Source organism: Ambystoma mexicanum, chromosome 3p (genome assembly GCF_040938575.1).
Source record: "Ambystoma mexicanum isolate Mex_15411 chromosome 3p, UKY_AmexF1_1, whole genome shotgun sequence".
NCBI lineage: Eukaryota > Metazoa > Chordata > Amphibia > Caudata > Ambystomatidae > Ambystoma > Ambystoma mexicanum.
This window is the reverse complement of record NC_090925.1, coordinates 733,116,612-733,136,931: the sequence shown is the minus strand read 5'-3', so window position 1 is coordinate 733,136,931 and position 20,320 is coordinate 733,116,612. Positions and strand designations below refer to the sequence as shown.

At 43.6% G+C, this 20,320-nt stretch overlaps 1 protein-coding gene across 3 annotated transcripts in view; it reads right to left on the bottom strand.

The window, feature by feature from the left end:
• SLC5A2 (solute carrier family 5 member 2) overlaps window positions 1–20,320 on the bottom strand; it is a 168,252-nt gene that overhangs the window by 69,313 nt on the left and 78,619 nt on the right. For all 3 annotated transcript variants that reach the window (XM_069651605.1, XM_069651603.1, XM_069651604.1), the window contains exons 6-8: window positions 20,173–20,278; window positions 19,180–19,260; window positions 17,649–17,875 (exon numbers count right to left, since the gene is read on the bottom strand). In XM_069651605.1, the coding sequence (XP_069507706.1) occupies window positions 17,649–17,875; window positions 19,180–19,260; window positions 20,173–20,278 (414 nt within the window). The remainder of the gene's footprint in view (window positions 1–17,648; window positions 17,876–19,179; window positions 19,261–20,172; window positions 20,279–20,320) is intronic.

The window sequence follows — 20,320 nt, the reverse complement described above, 5'->3', positions numbered from 1 at the left end:
TGTCATGGCCCCCTTACTTTTCAATCTTTATCTGGCAGACCAGCCTTGTGTACTGGGCAGGGTATAGGGCTGCCCCCTGAAAGTAGATGGCAACTCCAAGCCTACTCTGACGACTTGGTCATCCTTGAACACACCTTTATGGGTCTGAAAAGAGTGGCAGAGGAATTATGGAACTACGTACAAATGAACGAATTGACCATCAATAGAGATAACACCCAGGTAATTTTCTTTGTCAGAAAAGGCATAACGAGACCGGCCCTAAGTATTAATGGAGAACAAATTGTTTATACCAACCAATATAAATACTTGGGTATTATAATTGAGCCCCAGGGGGGCTACCTTGAATGTATTAGAGAATGAACAAGAAGGGCTACAAAGTTAACTGCTCTGATTTCGCATCATGTAAGGAGAACTGGAGGTTTCGCACTGGTGGGTGCGAGAATGCTGTATTGTCAATGTTTCACTCCTGTGGTGATCTATGGGTTGGAAGGCCTAACCAAAAGCAATTGGGAAAGGTTGGAAAAAACTGAAAGCTCTTATTGGAGAAAGTTACTGGACCTGCCACCTTGTGTGCCACCTTGTTATCCCATGGCAACCATCCGATTAGAACTGGGGTTGATTTCATTAAGATCTCTGGCGACTCTAAAACAAGTATTCTTTTTTTTTATAAAGGCTAAGACCTCACACAATAGGCAAGTATTGTATTCTGTTGGGAAAGAGATGGAAGCAAGGGATAGGGTGGCCCATGTGACCCAAATCAATCAAGTCTTTGATAACATGGGCTGGCAACCTGATTGGAGTGAGAGCTACCATATTATTAAAATAAGCTTCACAAGGAAGCTAGAAATGTGGGATTGAGGTTGTCATTTTGACCACCTCTCTATCCTTAAATCATATGGGTTTGTGACCACTATGAACTACACGTTTAAGAAGCCACAGGCCTACCTTACCTTGTGTCCATCTAAGGAACTGCGAAGGTTCATACGGCTGCTGCCGTGGAATCGTCTGCCAGTCTTGGCTACTCTTGGCCCTGTGTTGAAGCTACCTGTGCTTGAAAGAGTCTGTAGAATTTGTAGTCATTGGTAGCAAGTTGAGTCAGCAAAGCACGTTTTGACCGAATGCCTAAAGTTGGGACCATTATACATTAAAAATTTGGGTTCCCATTTGCACAATCTTGACGCTATTAAGGATCCTGTCTTTTGGATACGCTGCTTAAACACCTCATCTAAATCCTTGCACATGGCACTTTATAGAATTTGGTGGAAGTCTCTTTGAAATTGTCTAAGGAAGGAACATCTGATGGGAATTAATGAAATATTAAACTAAACTTATTTTTTATGGGTTTTTTAGAGATACCTACTTTGAGTCGTTAAATGTCAGAAAGAACTGGACCTGTTTTTGAGCTAAGTCGCTAATAACACTGTGGGTATGTTTGAAAACGAAACATTATTAGTATTTGGTATTTGATCATATGTAACAAGGTATGCTTTTGTACATGTATTTAATGTTATAGTGATATTTTATTTTGTTTATAATGTGAAAAGTTTGAATTAGCTAAAACACATTAATAAATAAATGATTACATTATATACGTGCATCCAGCCCTACAGATAAGCGACTCACCAGCCACTTTTGCGCCTTAAAAACAGGCAAATACACCCAGCAAAATAGAATAGGGAGTACAAACACACCCAAAACACATAGGAAACAACGTACACATAGGAACCTGCTTCCAGCTTCCGCGCACACAGCTGCATGGATGCAATCTCATCAGTGGTACCAACAGAGCAGTACCCCAGGAAGGAGCTTGATTATTATTTCTGCTTGATCTGGAGAGATAAAAGTCTATCTTTTAAGTTGCATCAATTACTATGGGCAGGGAAGCATGGATTTAGATTTAAAACTGATTTTTACATGCCTAAATTTGGTTCCCATTGGGAATGAGAATTGCTTGCCCCACTAAAAATCATTGTATGCCCAAAAAAAAAAAAACAGGGAGTAAAATGATCCCTCTTCAGAATCTTATCTAAAGCCCTGTGTGCCTCATATTTATTTAACACACATTTTCTATACTCTTAGATCACTAGAATCTAGTGTCTCGGAGAATATTCGACAAGTTAAGCACTCGCTTCTGACATGGGGCCAACCTGCCAGTCTGAATCCTGGCAGGGCCTACTCAGCCCTTTAGCCTTTTGAGGTTAATAAAAGGAGTAGCATCAAACTGTGTAACAATCACAACTATTATTACAGCACTGAGAAGCAGGAGGAATCTCCCAGGAAGCACTGCAGAGAAGTCTGATATTAATAGTATCTGCGCGATGTTCACGGCAAGCAAATTATTACCCAGTGTAGTGGATCACCCTCTGAAGAACGAAAGGCAGAAGCGACGATGAGCAGGTGCAAGCCTTTGGCCAACATCTTGCACACAGACCTCTGAAATAAGTACTTTAATACACTGTGCTATCTCACACAGATCTTTTTAATGCCCCATCTAGGCTTCCATTATCAAGACATTTCTCTTTCGTTTCTTGGACATCAAATTTCGTCAGGCCTCTTTGCTTGCAGCTACCATTTACACTCTTCCTGCACCCATATAACCAAGCCTACAAACATGTTACCTTTCCGCAGTAATTGCATATTAGTGACTACCCAGGAGCCCAGACAAGGCACCTGCCAAATGGACCCATGTTGCGTCTGCAGACTATTCAGGTAGTCCGGTTTTCTCAGCCTAAATAACTTTGGATTCTGGGACTTAGAGGAGGTTATATGTTTTCATAATGTGTTTTCATAATGGTCTAGAAATCCCAAAGTGAAAAATGCTATTAGCAAAAAAAGCCAGAACTGAAAGGAGAAGTCACGCATGATAGAAGGTCAATTGGTAGCCTCCCCTTTTTACTGCAGTTCTCCCATCACTAGTTAACCCGACTTTCCATGCTGTGCTTGAAAGAGATGCTGCAGTTGCCATGGTTATGTGACATGGCTCCTCAGTATTTACAACTGTCCTTATGTATATTCAACCAACCTTGAATGAATTAGAACCAGGAATTATAAATAAATCCCTATAACCAGTGTTCAGTATAGATTTAACTACAGTGTACTGCTTGGATGTGTGACATCAGGGTCATGTATCAACAGTCCAGACTAAACCTTATGTTTGAATGTAAGTTGTACACAGAAAGCAAATAACTCAGGAACTGGGGAAAAACTCCAATAGCTTTCTCTCTCCTCGTATCTTCTCAGGCTGACCTCACTGACTTCTCCCCACAAGGTCTTTCAAATAATTTCTTCTGGACTAAATAAGTCTCAACCACAAATTGTTTTCCCTCGGCAATGTCTGGATGGTTTTTCCTTCCCTACCCCATTCAGACTTACTTTCTCTTGTACTGGAGTACAGCCTTCTCAGTCCCAAGTTCTAGCTTCAGAGAAAAAGGAAAACACGGTTCCTACTCCCCATTGTCTCCTTATAAGTTTGAGTGGTTTTCAGGGCACCTTCTCATCACTCACAGCCTGTGAGGTGCTTCAAAGGTCCTTTGGCTTCACCACGGCTGCTAGTGAAATACGACCATCTCCATTCTCCTGACCTTTTTTGTAGCCACTGTTGTGTCTTTCTCCAAAGTTGCAGAAACAGGAGGAGGTTCTTGTTGACTTTAGCCCAAAGCCAACTGTTTTTGCTTATTATAGGTTTCACAGAGGAGATGAAGAGAGCCTTGTCATATTACTCTCCTGGGATTCTGAGTACTCTCCACTCCTGTCCTGGATATCGCCATCCTGAATGCCAATCCACGTCCTCGTTCCTCCCTCCACCATAGGTTGGAATCCTTCAGATCCGTGCCTCCCCAATATCAGTTGCCTTGGGCTAAGCATGTATTCCCCTTCCTTCCTGCTCTCACTGACTACAACCTACTAGTTAGCCCTTTGTTTCTTTGCTTGGCTCCCAACTTTCTCTAGGTGTCCTCCTCATGCCACCTCCTGACATCATTCTCCAAACACTTCTTGATCTCTTCTCCAAACCACCTCCCAATGTTTCTCTTCTACTGCCTCCTTTTACTTTTATTGCAATTGGTTTATTTCAAACCTTTACAAATAATTAAATCAGCAACACAATAAGATATAGATATTTCATATAGTTTCATATGATGAAAAGAAAAAAAAAGCAATCTAAGAAATACATATAAGAAGATCATAACATAATAGAAGAAAAAGTATTCACAATATATATATATATATATACACACAGTATACAGTAAATAGCTGCAATAGCAAAGACAATAAAAAACATTAAAACCAATAAAATGCCAAAACAAAAATCAAGTGTGCATTTGTTTCACACCTCTCCATCGAAGTACAATACATGCCAGTACATAGATTCCAAATACTTACAGATCTAGAGATTAAGTGATTTAATGAAACCCGAAAGAGCCAGTCCTTCACAAATATTGAGGATTTCAAGACAGCGCTTCCATATAAGATCATAAGATCATCGTCAAGCATAGTTAAATTTACTGCTAGGGGTCCCAGTACTTCGCTCCCAGGCCCTGTAATGGGGCGCACTCAACCACAAGATGTTTTAGAGATTCTGGTTTCTCCGTACAGGACCTGCAGCCAGCTGAGTCTGCCAGAATTAAGAATCTCCGCAATTGGATTTCCCTAGTAGGTAATACATTCCACTGCCTCCTTGTCTTCTTCTACTACCACATCCTGATCTATTTCACAACCGCACCCTGATATTTCTCTAACAGGTCCTGATGGGTCTCTCCCAACAGCTGCTGCTGTTCTTCTTCAATCACCTCCTGATCTGTCTCTCCTACCACTTCCTGATCTCTTTCTCAACCACTTCCTGATGTTTCTCCAACCACCTCCTGATGTTTCTCTTCTACCACCTCCTGAAGCTTCTTCCCCTCCTTCTTGTTTACACCCACTTCCTTTCTTCCCTGTCTCTCTCCAAGCTTACCCACCACCATCCCCTTCCTGAATCAACAATTCACTCCAAACACTGAGCCACAACTTCATCCTTTGAACTCCTACTCTCTTTTACTGAGCCAGTGCTTACATTTCTTGTGGCCTCCCACTGGTTGGACTTTGAGAATGGGACAGCAACTGGATGGTCTGATTCTGTGGGGATTTCAAATTGCCTCCATGATTCCTGGATTAGGTCTGTATATTGCATTCAAGTTTTCTTCCATCAGCATGCAGACTGCAGCTTTAAATTCCTGGTCTGCATCTGGAAACAGGCATGCCTGATTCCCTTTGCATGATGAGTGTTTGCAGGTGCTACCAGCTAAAATTATGTTGTCACCAAACATGGCTTTTTGGTCCATGGGTATTGCTTTGCAGGATGCGGGCAGGCTGCATCGGGGAGCCGCTGATCCCTCCAGACTATGGTGCATCTCTTATATAGCCAGTAGCATTTTGGTTGTGTATTTGCCTGTCAAATGTCAGGGACTATGTGAGGGTGACCAGCAGGTCCATCTCATATAAATCCCCGGAGCCCTCACCCACTAGCTTGGCGGTTCCCCACCCCTTTTAGCCACCCCACTAGAAGCCCAAGAAAGAGAGGGGACACCATCACACATAGCCTAATTGGTGTGATGAATCCTCAGATGTCATTACTTCTCCCCTAGTGGGAGCCCCTTCCCATGAGGCAAGGCAGGTGAGGCTGCTACCCGATAGTCCCCCTGGGGGCGGTACTTAGCAGGTGGATCTCATCAGGAGGGAAGCCCCCTATGGGATTAGTGATGACCTGGCAAGGAAATGGTATCCCCACAACCCACCTTACCCTAGCCCACCTTCCTCACTAACCCATACCATTACGATTCCCACTGTTCCCATGTGTTTCTCTTATACTTCCAGTATGGGAAGTACTGGGAAGAAGAAGAGCAAGGATTACCTGAATAGAGTTCCCCTTCCTAAAACCAAGTAGAGGATGAACTCTGTTAGCTCTTGGGAGCTTGATTCATTTAGTACTGGGACGAGGAGGAGGTGTCAAATACTAAGGATTACCGCGCAGAACCAAAGTGAGCAGTCTAGCCAATATGGACTTGATCGGTTTATCTGAACTGAGGAAGTACTCCGACTAATGTCGAGCCCTCCCTGGAGGAACCAGGAGTCCAGAGAAGGAAGCACTGGAGAGAAAGCAGATGGCGACGCCACGAAGGGAGCATGCCACCACAAGTAGGGTCAGGTGTCGGGAGACCGCTCCACGAAGGAGGAGGAAGCAGCTCCTAGTGCCCCATTAGGATGGTGAACATGCTGAGCATGAAGCACAATCACCAGAAGGATGTTTACCTTACTAGGCTGCCGAAAGCAGAAGGGGGCCGCTGAGTGCGAGGGTAGGTGAAAGTAGCCCAAGGCAATGGTGTAAAACCTGGGAAATAGGAGAGAAATAAGAGTCACAGGTATGGGACCCCAACCCTGCGTATATAAGAAGTTATGAAAGCATCCACGTCAATCATCATAGTCTCAGTAACTTGCAGACTAGTAAACCGAGTGGACTGAACGGTGAGAGAAGAAAGTGTGAGTCTGGGACCCACACCCACTAAGGCACTCATAGCCTCTTGACTAATCATCATAGTCACAGTACCTGGTAGGAGAGTATACCAGGGGAACTATATGTGTGTGTCTGGGTCCTGCACCAATAAGAGCATCTTTGTTAATCCTCATAATAATAGTACTTGGCAGGAGAGTATACTAAGTGAATTGTCAACGCCTTCAGAATAATTATTTTAGTCACAGTACCGGGCAGGCGAGTATACCAGGTGGACTTTATTTGCGAGTCCGGGTCCTGCACCCATAAGGCATCTTTGCTGATCCTCATAATAATAGTACCTGGCAAGAGAGTATACAAGGTGGATTGTGAATGCAAGTCTGGGACACGTACCCACTGAAGTATCTTCATCAATCTTGATAGTCACAGTGCCTGACAGCGAAGGAACTCAGGTTGACTGTGAGTCCAAGAGAAAAACGAGGGAAATGAAGAATTACCCTCGACACAGTTTTGGAAGCATTGTAAGAATGGAAAACCAGATTGGTGGTGAAAGGAATTCTGAAACCAGGGGAAGGGAGTCCTACCCCCTGGTGTGTTATAAACACTTTGAAAACAGCCAAGAGAAGTGTGAGGAGTCAGGAATGAAACCTGGACACAAGGGGTTCATATCTGTGGTTAAAGTATTTTATTAAAATAAAAGGGGTTTGGGAAAATGCCTTTCTGACCCTGCACTAGAGGAGTTTCCCCACTTAAACCAAAACTAAGGACCTGTCAGTGGTCAGAATGTCCAAAACAAAACAGCATGTGTGCAAATATCTATTCTAACCCTCACATTCTAACAAAACAATTCTAAAGTGAAAAGGGGAAATGTCTTTGGCCTTGGGTGATATATAAATGTTCAAAAAGAAAATGCGTAACTCCAACACGAAAAGTTCCAAAGGATAGAGATCCTTGCTCCAGAGGGTGATTCCCTTCCCCTTGATTTCTCTCCACTCTGGTTTCCATTCAGGATTATCAGTCTCTTGAGCATCAACACGACTGGCGCACAAAACAACTTAACTCTTGGACTTAGTCGTGTTAGGATACCTGGTGTACTCTCCAGTCAGGTTTCTTTTCACCTTTAATATATTTCCTCTGCTTTTTCCTGATGTACTCTAATCAGGATTTCTTTGAGCCAATTTCTTTTTACACTTTATTCATCTTCACATAAAGACACATGTTCACAATTAACATCCACTTGGTATACTCTCATGCCAGGAGCTTTCTTTCATGAACTCTCTTACAACTTGCATTTGCCTGGTATACTCTCCTGCCAGGGCTTTTGCTATATATGCACTTTCTTGCACCTTCAAACACACCTTCAAATTGCCTGATTTACTGTCCTGCCAAGGCTCTCTTATGTGGACTCTGTGCACGTTTCCAATATTGAAAGCCTCTTAAATTAGCTTTTTCTCGTTTCATATGTGCCTGTTACACTATTCTTCTTGGACTTCTTTCACATGCATATTGCATACACTCACATGGTTGTAAGCCTCTTGTTCTGATTACTTTTCCCCTTTTATAACAATGTTCACTTGCACGTATTCTTTCAAAGGCTGTTTTGTTCCCGCTTCCTATCCGTGGACTCACTGGTTCTTCCCGGCGTATTTCATCCCTCCTGTGGTAAACCGGCAGCAAGCGTTTGGCGTCCTATTTGCCCCTTCTGTTTCTCGGCTTCTCTGCTCTTCGTGGTCCCTGCTGGGCTCCGTGGCATCTTCCCGAGTTCCGGTAAGGTAGAAGCAACCTCTTAACACCGGCAAACGCCCAGACGTCTTCTCCCACCTTCTGGCATCCCTGTAGCGTGTTCTTCATCACAGACCTCTTCCCTTCTCCTTATTGACGAGCCTGTTGGCTCCACGGAATGCCTTCTAGTCCCTCGGTCTCTCGGTCGCTTCCAAGAGATGCAGTCTTCTCCAGCCAGCAGCTCTCTTTGGTCAACTGCATCAGCCGTTTATATTTTCCCACTGCAGGCAAGTGCTTGTAACAACTAGAGCGCGGCTTGTGCTCTTGGCCTTGGGTGATCTTCAATCCCTCTTCCTCGTCCCAGTATTCTCGTGATTATTGGAATGGAAGTCCATCCTTGATGAGTTGCATATGGAGTTTGGGTAAACGTTCTTGTTTATTTTCAAACGCAAGTCGGTTTTTAATGGTTTGTATACAGATCTGGTGAAAAGGTTTTCAACACTTTTCCTAGGAGGATGAGGGGAGGTGTAACAATATGCCATTAGGCCATTAGGTATGGGTGGGATATCCGTAGAAGAAAAATGGGAATACCATGTCTTATCCGATGATGACATGTCACTTTCCTGGAGGTTGTTTCCCCCCATGTGATCCTCCCTCACATAGCTGCCCCTAGGGTCAGGATCAGGTAGTGGCTGCTGTCCCCTGGCTACATGAGGGGAGATCACTGCCGGCAGTGCTCCAGATAAGATTTCGAGGTGGGAGTATTTTACTCCCTATTTTAAACTTTGAGAGTAAATGTGATTTCAAGAGAGTAAAAATGACTTTTCTCCTTTGCAAGAGAGTAAAATGTATGTGACATCCAACTTTCTGCATTGTGACAGAATACAACTTTCATTATTTCTTGAAGGTCTGGCCATTTGATATCTCCTGTATATATTTAAATGATGAAAACACAAAAACCTAGTTAATTACATAGTGAAGCAAACATGAATTGCATTGTGTGTTTTGCTGTTTGATAGCAAAATTGTCTTTTGATGTTTGATAAAAGTCCTCATTTCCTGGAGCTATTACTACCTAATGGTATGCCAATGTTATGATAACAACAGTGCAGAGAGGCAAGTACTCCATGATAAATTGTATACCTAATCTCATGGTCAAATGGTTATTTATATAGCGCTTTTGGCAAAGCGCTGTACATAGAACATATCGATCACAATTATCACCAAACCGAAGTTGGCACTCCTTTATCGACCTCGAAAGGCTGAGTTGGCCTTGTCGGGATTCGAACCTTCAACCTACAGATCACAGCAACGAGCCCTGAACCGGCTAAGCTATCTTACTGGCAAACATCCTTCTGAGGTCGGTAAACTGAGTATCGACTGAGGTATAATAATCACAGTGCCTATACGTTGGACGCACCATGTATGAAGCGCTACATAAAGTTAAATACCTATCTGGATTATCACAGGGACAGGTTGTGCTGAGTTTCTATTTCTATTTCAATTAAAAATGTAACTTTAATTTGTTTATTTTTTAACAGCGCTTGCGCCTCCAGGAGAGTCAGGATTTGGATGCTTTAACTGTAGTCTTGACGATTTGAGAGGCTATAAAACCTGTGATTGGTGTAATGACAATCACTCAGCCTTGAGCAAAGATACTGCTGCCACTGACCATTTATAGTAATGCACCCCATGAACTGCAAGGTTGAATGGATGTAAACTAGACCGCACATACTCATCATTTTACACACTGTTTAATAATTAACTAATTCGATCAAAATGTCCAAGTTATATTATACATCTTATAGAAGACTTGCATACAAATAATTCAATACAAATTCGTCTTACACATGAGGGAAAACTATCTCAACCAATCAAAACATTTCGTGGAGTAAGACAAGGTTGCACCCTAGCATCAGCCCTTTTTAATTTTTTTATGTCTGATGTTGGCCAGTCCTTTGAAAACATCTTTATTGATCCTCCAAAATTGAAGAACAATGCCATTCCTTTCCTGATGTATGCGGATGATTTGGTGATTATGTCTAAAACACCGAAGGGGCTTCAAAAGTCTTTCGATGCAATCATCAATTACACTAATAACAACCATCTAAGCATCAACCGCGAGAAAACTAAGGTGATAATCTTCAACGGCACTCGCAAATCATCTAGAACAACGTTCAATTGGAATATCGAGGGAGAAAATCTCAAAATAGTAAGCCATTACACCTATCTGGGTGCCCAAATATTCTCCAAAGATCAAGCCATGACATACAAACAACAACAACATGATAAGGTGATTACTTTTATTCAGCAATCGAAAATAATTCTAAGGAAATACGGAAAGTTCACTCTGGCCCCGGTCCTATCATTCTACAATCAAAAAGTCTCACCAATTTTGTTATATTCATCAGAATCAAGACCGGTCATGTCTGACAAATTTTGGAATTCCTTAGAATCAAAGTACTGGCGCAGTGTTCTCCAGCTGCCATCATCAACACCACTAGCCCTCATTAGACATGAATTGGGACTTATTTCCTTACACTTTAGATACATATGGCTAATAATAGCGTTATTCCGGAAATGCTTATTGGCATGGAAAGATACAACGGTCTTGGGAATACTGTCTAACTATATCTTTGGCTCAAAAGATAGCTTCATAAAAAAATGGCGAAACTTAGTCATTGATACGTTGGCGTTGCTTGATGTCTCTCTATCTAGTTTACTTCAAAATCCAGATCACATCAAAACAAGATTATTTGGAATGGATTGGAATATCACCAGAGACAAATGCACCAAGTATCGTGATTATGATCCGACAACCTTCACACATAAGAAGCACTCGTATCCAGAACGCTATCTAATTAAATCTCCATCTATCAAATATCGGAATGAGCTATTACGGCTAAGACTCAATTTATGGCCAACGAGACAGGTGTTGGCCCGTCGCAATCTCATCAATAAAGAGCAAGCGTTCTGCAGATTTTGTCAACAACAAGAAATCACTGAAACATTGAGACATCTACTTACCGAATGTGAATTCCTTCTACATTCTCGCGTCAAATATTTTAAACATCTAACTGAACCATTTAGGGTCACTACATCTGACGTACTATGGAGAACCATATACTCTGGGATATCAACAGCTGTGTCAATTGGGGCAATGGCCTTTCTAAAGGAACTGAAGCTTGAACAAATTCAACCAGAATAACAATATGATTAACATAGTATTAAACAAAAAAAAAATAGTGTCTTCAGAAGGTGTGACCCCTCGTTAAAAAGATATGCACATATACTTGTCATATATAATTTATGTTTGTTTGGTTATGCTTATTTCTTTTCTTTTATCCCTTCCTTTTTTAAAAAAGTTTTTATACCCCAATTCATTTATATTGAAAAGTTGTATATTTCAACTATATCAATAAAAAAAAAAAAATAAATAAAAAAAAAATAAATAATTAGAGTATTAAGTAAATTATAAGTGTATACATGGTCTGCCTATGCATGATTTAGCATACAGCACAGGAACTCTGAAAAATACAATTGTGCAATACTGATTTGCTTTCACTGGAAAAAAAGCATAATTTGTTACAAAAGATTAATTCTCAATTGCAACTTAGTTTTCCATCTTATTAATTATACAATCCTAAAATGCTAGGAAAGTAAATATGCACAGTGCTTCTGTTTGCTCGATGAGCATTTTCACACAACATAGCAGAAGATGAATGTAAAGAAACCATTCCTTTTTTCACGGTGTATCGTTTATTTTTTTGAAAGGCTTCAGAGAAAAAAATTCTGTTTCAGAAGCTTTTTTCCATGCCTTGTAATTACATCCATGTAGATAAAAATCAAGAGAAGCGTTCTGGTTTCTGTCAAGTAACCTGACCTTTGCATTGCCCTCTGCTCTAAACTTGTGCGCAAGGAGTGGATGACATCATTGGATTCCTCACAGAAGGCAGTCAATCTCTTAGCACTATAAGAAGTCTGAGAAAAGAGCAAGTGAATCATACACCCTGGGGTTTTGTGAACATTCTACAAAACCACCAAGAGAAGAAGTCATTCTCTTGACATCCTAAGAAACCTGAGAAAGACCCGGGAACGAAAGTATTCACGCAGGAGCCTTTGAACATTGTGAAGTCTTTATTTTCTTTGTACCCTGGTGGAGAGTCAGTCCAAAGAACCTTTTGAGACTTTATTTTGATGCTCTGCCTTTGACAAAGAACATTTTATTTTTCCTATAACTGGAGGTGGAGGAATCGTCCAGGGAGAGAGAGCCATCCTTCTGCACTGAGAAGATCATCCTGTTGTTCTTAGTAGATCTAGAATGTAAGGGGAGGAAATAGGTTTCTAAGAGGATGGTGGCCCATTTACTTTTGACAAGGCCTCCTGACAGAATCCTTAGTTTATTTGAGGCAGGGAAACCTCTTTTAGAAATAGGGATAGTTGGGATTTTCCTTTTCCTTTGGTTATTAATAAAAGTCTATAACCAACAAAATGCCATCCATGTTTCAGTCTCCTACTTCTGCACCCTTCCAGTGGGTGCATGACCTAAGTCATGCACCCATTGCAGATCAAAATGCACACATGCAGTCAAAAGGAAATTCCGAACCAGCCATCCTGTGCCATTTTAAGAATCACAGTAGGAAACATTGTCGAATAAACATCAGAGTAAAAGTTGGGCCAGACCCTACTCCTACATTATATCACTAGTGGTCAATGGCATTTTTGTCACGGTGTAAGTCAATCAAAGTGCTTGGGTGTGTCCCTGTGCACGCCTCAGTATTTGTGTTTGTCTCTACACTATTCTCTATGCGCCTGACACTGTGTTCACTATTGATCACTGTGAGTCTTCCACTGTGTGTGCTTAATCAAAGTTGTGAGTAGAAAAATAAATTGCTTGCCGCCTTTTGATACCTAACTCAATAATCCACAGATGAATAAATGAATTTGCTGTGGGCTTAATGTTCTTTTCCATTATTGACAATTTTTCTTGAAACATACTTAGTATGATCACATGCTCCTCAACTCTTCCCCCATAACATGTTTTGAGCAAGCATTGTCTGGCATCAGATAGGTTTTCATCTAAAAAAATAAATTATAAAAACTTTCTATTAAATGTCATTCAAACTATAATCAATACTTTTTACGCATTGTCTGTCATTATAAAGGCACATCATAACCATTTGGTGGCTGAACCACAAACATCCTCTCACCAAGCATTGTGGCTACTGTTGTTCTCCTTACCGGATCGGGCAACACCATTACATTTGCTGGAGGCAGGTGTACTTCCTGGTTGGCATTGTGAAGCTACCTCATTGATGGCAGTAGTACTATGTTTTGCGTACATCTCTGCAACTAGGGGTGATGGATATGCAACCACCCCTCCAAAAATCCAGGTGGCCCCAGAATGTTCTACATTATTTTCTGCATGGTCTCTGAGCTGTCCAATCTCTTGCATCCCACCATGACCATATCTGGAGAGTGGCTGCTACTGTTTGACTTTCATGGTGGAACCCACACAACCTGTGCAATTAAAGGAGCACCGTAGAAATAGGCCTTCCAGTCTAAATGGCCAGCATGATGCATGCTTGAAATAATTCACCCCTCTGACTGGGGCCTGAGATCTTTAACTCCCATCATCACTGTTCAGATGGATTTTCAGAATCTACCCTGAGGTGGATTCTGCGAGGCCCACCTATTATGTTTAACAGGAAAGAAACAGATGTCCAGACAAATCCAGTGAAGGCAGAGTAGCAGAGCAGTAAGGCTTAGACTCAGGAGGAGTGTGAGAGTGGTCTAGGGCTACAATGACACACACACACAGCGCTCCAATAATTTACATAAGACAGAAGAGTACAAAAATATACAATTATTTAAAACACCCTCTAAGCAATGAAAACTCCAGGTAAGTGTTGTCAGACAACTAATATCATATACATATGATTATATATTCACTAGTGGGGGTTTCTTCTAACAGCACACCAACACTTTACCTTTAGCAACAGTCATGCAAAATCAAGGGCAACGGTGTAAATAATGGTGTGTGGTAAAACTAGAGCAAACAGTCATTTAGAACCACTATAGACAGGTAAGTAAATTGGGTGGAACTTCCACAGGTAAAGCTAAAATAAGGTTCCTAGTTCTTAATATGTCTAACCCTGCTAACTAATGAGCCCTATTCCACAAAAGTCACACGGTTCACAATATGTACCTTGCAGGGGGGAGGGGTTTACTATGTGATTCACAAACAAGAGTTGCCAAAGCCAACGGTTCAGAGTAAATGGTCCAGAAGGAGAATACAGAGGTAAATCAAGTTCTTACAAGTTCATTTCCCAATCCCACCACTCTAAGGAAAGCCCAAAGGAGGAATCCTTGACCAGACCACCACTGATCTTAGTCAGGCAAGGGAGAGATAGGGTTAGGACTTCATACCAATACAACCCTACCATATGGCATGGGAGGGGCAGGAATAGGTATGCAAACTCATCCCCAGACTCAGATTGTATCAGCAACCTCTTCAAGGGTTCCTGAATCCGCTGGGGCCACTTACTTATATGCTGTATCCAGTCGAGGGAGGTCCAGGAGTTGAGAGGTCACTTTCGGCTTCAGGATTGGGTCCGGCTATTCTGCAGTTTCAGGCTCCGGCGATACAGTTCTGAAGACTGGATAGCTGAACACCTTTTGAGCACCCTTTGCAGACAGAATTAACTCCACTGCAGACCAGGCGACCTCAGGAATACTCCACGACAGGATGAAGATGGGTCGCAGCAGGAGCCATCAAAGTCAGGTGGTGACAGGCAATCCTCGTGGTGCGAAAACAGGAGCAGGCTCTGCATGGCTTCTCTTCATACAGGGAGGTTGAAGCTGCAAGTGCAGGTGTCAAGATGAGGACCCACGAAGTTCCAAGGATCCACGCAGAATGGTGACGGCAGCAGAGTTGGGACAGATTGTTCCCACTGGTCTCGGGATTCAAGCACCAACAGGGGCATTGTTTAGATCAGGACAGAGGAACAGGATTTCACTGGGACTTGGCTGGAGGCAATGATGGTCAGCTGCAGCTTCGTCCTTGGGTCTTCAGCGGGCTCTACTAGGTCTATCAATGGTAAGGACTTGCACCATTCAAACTGGCAGGGGGTGTCCAATCATGAGCAGCCTCTGGCAGCACATCTGTACTGCAACAGACACACTTTGGCTCAGACAGACTCAGCCCCCACATCCGGCCACACACTGAGGCCACCTCTTTGCCCAGGAAAGCAGGAGCTTTGTTTCCATTCATGGCAATTCTGGACCCGAGACGTCAGGAAGAGGGCCAAAGTACAAAATGGCCAAATGACAAGCAAACATTTCGTGGCATAGCCATTTTAGAGATAAGACAATAAAATCACACCATATAACACATAGTTAAACCATCTCCTCTGTTATTCTCCGTAAGGACTTAAAGTACTTGGCACCTGTCTTTGAATGGGTTGCTGATGAAGTGACATGCTGAAGTATAAGGAGCACAGGAAGCTCCAGAAGACTCTCGGGAGGATAGCTCAGGGGCAATGTCTTCGCCTTGGAAGCAAGACGACACGGAGCAACACAGGAACGATCCCCGGGTCCGTGCTTAGAAACCTCTGGGTATTAAGCGCGTTATAAAGAACCTATCATATCATATCATATCATATCCGATAGGGAAGATCTGATGGACCTTGGTAAACTTCCTCTAGAATGATCTGCCGGCGATGCCCCAGTATGGTGCTCATCTCCTCAGCAGTGATAGCTTAGAACTCTCTTCTCCACTACCACGCCTTGGTTCTCCTGGCAGTTTGTCAAAAAAGAGACCACACTGTCAAAGGAGACTGGCCAATCTGGGACAGCCGGCCCTGCTACTGTATGAGCCTGGGACCAGTAGAAGGAACAGCAAATTCCGCCTGAGTACCAGACGTGTAGATCTCTCTTCTCCACTACCACACCTTGGTTCTCCTGGCAGTTTGTCAAAAAAGAGACCACACTGTCAAAGGAGACTGGCCAATCTGGGACAGCCGGCCCTGCTACTGTATGAGCCTGGGACTAGTAGAAGGAACAGCAACTTCCGCCTGAGTACCAGACGTGCATCCGAGCTGTGTTGTTACCTACTCACCTGTGCAGATAAAGTCATTCATTTGACCCTGGATCCAGTGCTGGTACGCTGTGGTGCCTTTCCTCCTCTCCTTCACTGACATCTTCCACTAGCAGGTCCAGGCAATGGTCTGGGTCACCGTTGCATAGCATCATCATCTGCTTCTGTACTAACAGAACCTCCATCATGGCTGGACCAGAGGATTCACCTGCATTCCTTGATGCCACCCATAGCGCTCTCGTACCTGCCAAACTATCCGCTCAGAACTGCAGGCCCTTTGTCATCCGATAGCAATCATGGCCGCCGGCAGACAGGCTCTGCCAGGATTCCTATTGATCGAGAACTGTAATGGTTTTACCCTTCCCAGGTGGACAGTGGTAAGGACTTTGATATTTTCTGAGGCCCTTTATTAAAGGTCTTTCCTTTTCATGAATTCCAAAGTGGGAGTCACTCTTAGAGAGTTCAGGCAGCAGTCGTTGGAACTCACGATCTTGAATTTGCCCAGTGACCCTGACTCCAACAAGTAGACAAACAGTCATCACTAGAGCAGTGCTTCAGTTGCAAGAGACTATGGCATGGGAATAACTCACTCTGGCAATTTAAATAACATAACATAACAACCAAAATATCTACCTGTAGTGTGCAGTCATTATGTGTTCATAACAAACAGTATTTTCTTTAAACTCTCCATTGGCCGGTCTACTGTCAGTAAGATCAGTTTTTCAGGGTGATGCTAACAGATACCCCCTGCTTTGCACAGAAGCTTTACTTTTGTTTTAATTTGCAAGCCAGTTGCTACTAAACCAAATATCCTAGTTTGAACTAAAGCTAAAGTGTGCCAGAGTAGGAAAAGCCAGGGTCGAACTAGGACACATAATTCATTCATGCACTAAAGAAAACGTGGTCCAAAGTCAGTAATGGCAACCGTTCCTTCTGTGACAGATTGCCTGAGTAGTTTCATGATCAAATATGTTGCTTATTGAGCATTCCAAATTATGTTTGAACAGTAACACTGGTCGAAACTACAAATTGCACAGTGAAGTAACTCCTCAAACTGGTCCACTATGACCGAACATATAGAACCACAGTAGGATGGTGGGCCTGTACTGCGGCATGGACCTATTGCACTTCAGGCCAGTGTCAGCCTAGGAAAAGCATATGCTGGCTCTGAGGAACCAACAGCTTAATGGGTGATTGTGTGAATTTCTTTGATGCTTGAGGTGCAGGTCTATGGGTCAGCATCTCCACGCGTAGTCTTGGAGTTAGAAAGGAAGCAAAGGGTGAAAAGGATGTACAGGACAGAGAGGGGCTTGCGAAGGTTAAAGTGTACACTGGGGCCTCTCACCTGATCACTGCACCAATACCAGCAGGAGACGATGGTCAGCCCAATCAACAAGGCAGGCCAGGGCAGGTCGCCAGTCACGGGGTCTCGTAGAAGGTTGAAGGCGTCCTCCCGGGGTCTGTAACAGGCATCCGAGATGTTGTAGAGTGGATCTAAGGATGTGTGGTTGGCGGGGGTTGCATTCATGTACTTCTCGAAGAGACCTTCATATCCCCCGACTGCATGGAAGGCTGAGTAGAGGAAAGGTGGTCAGTGTCTAGTGAGGAGCTCCTCAGATCACCCAGAAGCCGGGGGTTCTGCTACACCTAGGAAACCCCTTCACATGGTTTACTTTCACATCCTTGTGGCCGTCGCCCCTTCCCTGGGCAAGTGAGAACTCCTTGGCAAGGTGTCTAATGATGGGGCCCTCAATCACAGATGGACAAAGAGGATCCAGGAGTGCCTGGCAGCCATTCTGCCATGGATTCCCATGAATCCGACAGAGGTTCCCCTCTTGAGAGCACGGACAGATGTGCCACTAGCTGGACGAACGTGCGTCTTTAGGTGGAGCAGGTATTTCAAGAGTGTTTGGGTGTGTGCGGCTTCTCAGAATGAGTCTGTGTGTGCTTTTGTGCGTGTCTGGCTGCCTGTGTGTGCATAGTGGGATGTGGGAGAGTGGTATGCATGTAAGTGCTAGTTCTGTGTTTACGTGAACTCATGGCCGCTGATCTACAATATGTAAGGGGGCGCTGAGGCCACAGAGCACAAATGTGATCATTCAGATTCTGCCCGCGGCTTTGCAGGATCTCCCAGGAAGCCATCCTACTGCAACACTCCTTACATCCAGACTCCTCCTTACTCTAGAGCCTGATCTCAGATTATAGCCAAGTCCTAGAAATGTCCCTTATGGCGGTAACTAGTGTCGATGAATGCTGGTCTACCTTGGTTCTGGCTGACAACGCTAAGTCACCACCCTTCCGGAAGTTGAGTCCATGCTACGGGACCCGATGCTCTCCCTAGTACTCTAAATCATTTAAGTTGGCTTAAAAAGCAAACCCTTTGTGTAGGTGAGGCCAACTTGGTGCATTTATCTATAGCACCGAGATGCATATAGAATGGTGTGGCGCGTGTCTGCTGCATCAGATACAAAAGGTCATAGGGGGAATCTGGCACACAACCCAGTAAGGAAATGGACTAAGCTTGAAATGTAACTGTAATCACTTGTGGCACTGCAACTGAACAAGCATGTATAGATACTATACTTTTAATCAGCAATGTAACTGTATGATCAAGTTTCTGCAATGTAACTGCATTCTTAAACACAAGCGCCCGGATGCCTAAGGGTTAGGGGCGCTATATAAATGTATTAAATAAATAAACAAATAAATAAATAAATACATCCAACCATTTACCCCTTCACTTAACAACTACCAGGCCTCTTTTTATATCTCAATGGGGCGTTCGGGAATTGTCATATCAGGAGGACAGGAAACAGGAACCATTGGAGAGGGCTGGGAGGGGGCAGTGTGGAGATTGTGGAGGCAAAGGAACTTACAATAGCCCATCAGGATGAAGGCTCCTGCGATGATGATGAACGTCTGAACAGTGTCTGTGTACATCAGAGCAGCCAGACCCCCTAGGGAAAAAAGAGAGGTAATATGGGTCCATATAGAAAAGGCACTCTGGGAGAAGTCACAGTCCACCAGAAGCCCACAGCTCACCAGAAACGTGCATCCTACCTCAAGCACGGTCCACAGCAACCTGGCCTACTACAAACCCGTATCATAGATCACAACAAATTCACATAAACAATGGGCACCGTACTCAAACCCACAACCTGCCAGAAACCCACATTCCACCTCAAAATACGCAAACACAAAACCTGCATACCATTCCACCCCATTATAAACCCGTATTTGACTGTGCGACAACACTTCAACAGAAGCAACTGCAAAAACATTACACAGCATACACCCATATTCCACCTACCAGACATCCCCCATTCTGATACAGAAAGGGGGTGTGGGGGGGGGGGTTATCTAGATCGTATACGGATGCAGGCAATCCACCTAGCCTGTTTCCCGCAGGCATGAACCATAGAAATGCAGGAATTGCGTCGGTCATCCAATCGAGGTCTCCTATGATGTCTGACATGCTAATGAGCCAGAAGAAAGGACCCCCAGACCTGACCAGTCTTTTCCATAATGCTGATGTAAGGAATCCAGGGTCCAACCAAAGTGTTTCTTCGAGGCATCAGACCAGACAGAGGATCCAGCCCTCCTAGGCATGAACCAATATAAGGCCAGACAGGCCCTGTCCCTCGAAGCATTGGGCCATAGAGTTGAAGTCAGTAAAGGCTCCAATAGGCCTGCACCCCAGCCACCCAGTCCTATACATACATTTATGTATGTATAGGACTGGGTGAGGTACCTGAGTGAGGTACCTGTCTGGACTGTATGGGACTGGGTGAGGTACCTGTCCACATACCTGAGGTGTCTTCAGTTATGAGGACAGCAATAGGTGTTCGTGGGCTAAAGGCACCAAGTACCTGTCACAGTGTAGATTGTTGTAATTCCCAGCAGTGCAATGACAGAAACATAAATATTCCAACCCAGGGCCTCCCTGATAAATACTGCACCGGAAAACATGTCAACCTGCAGGAGAAACCAGAAAGGATGAGTTATTGTAGCGACCTG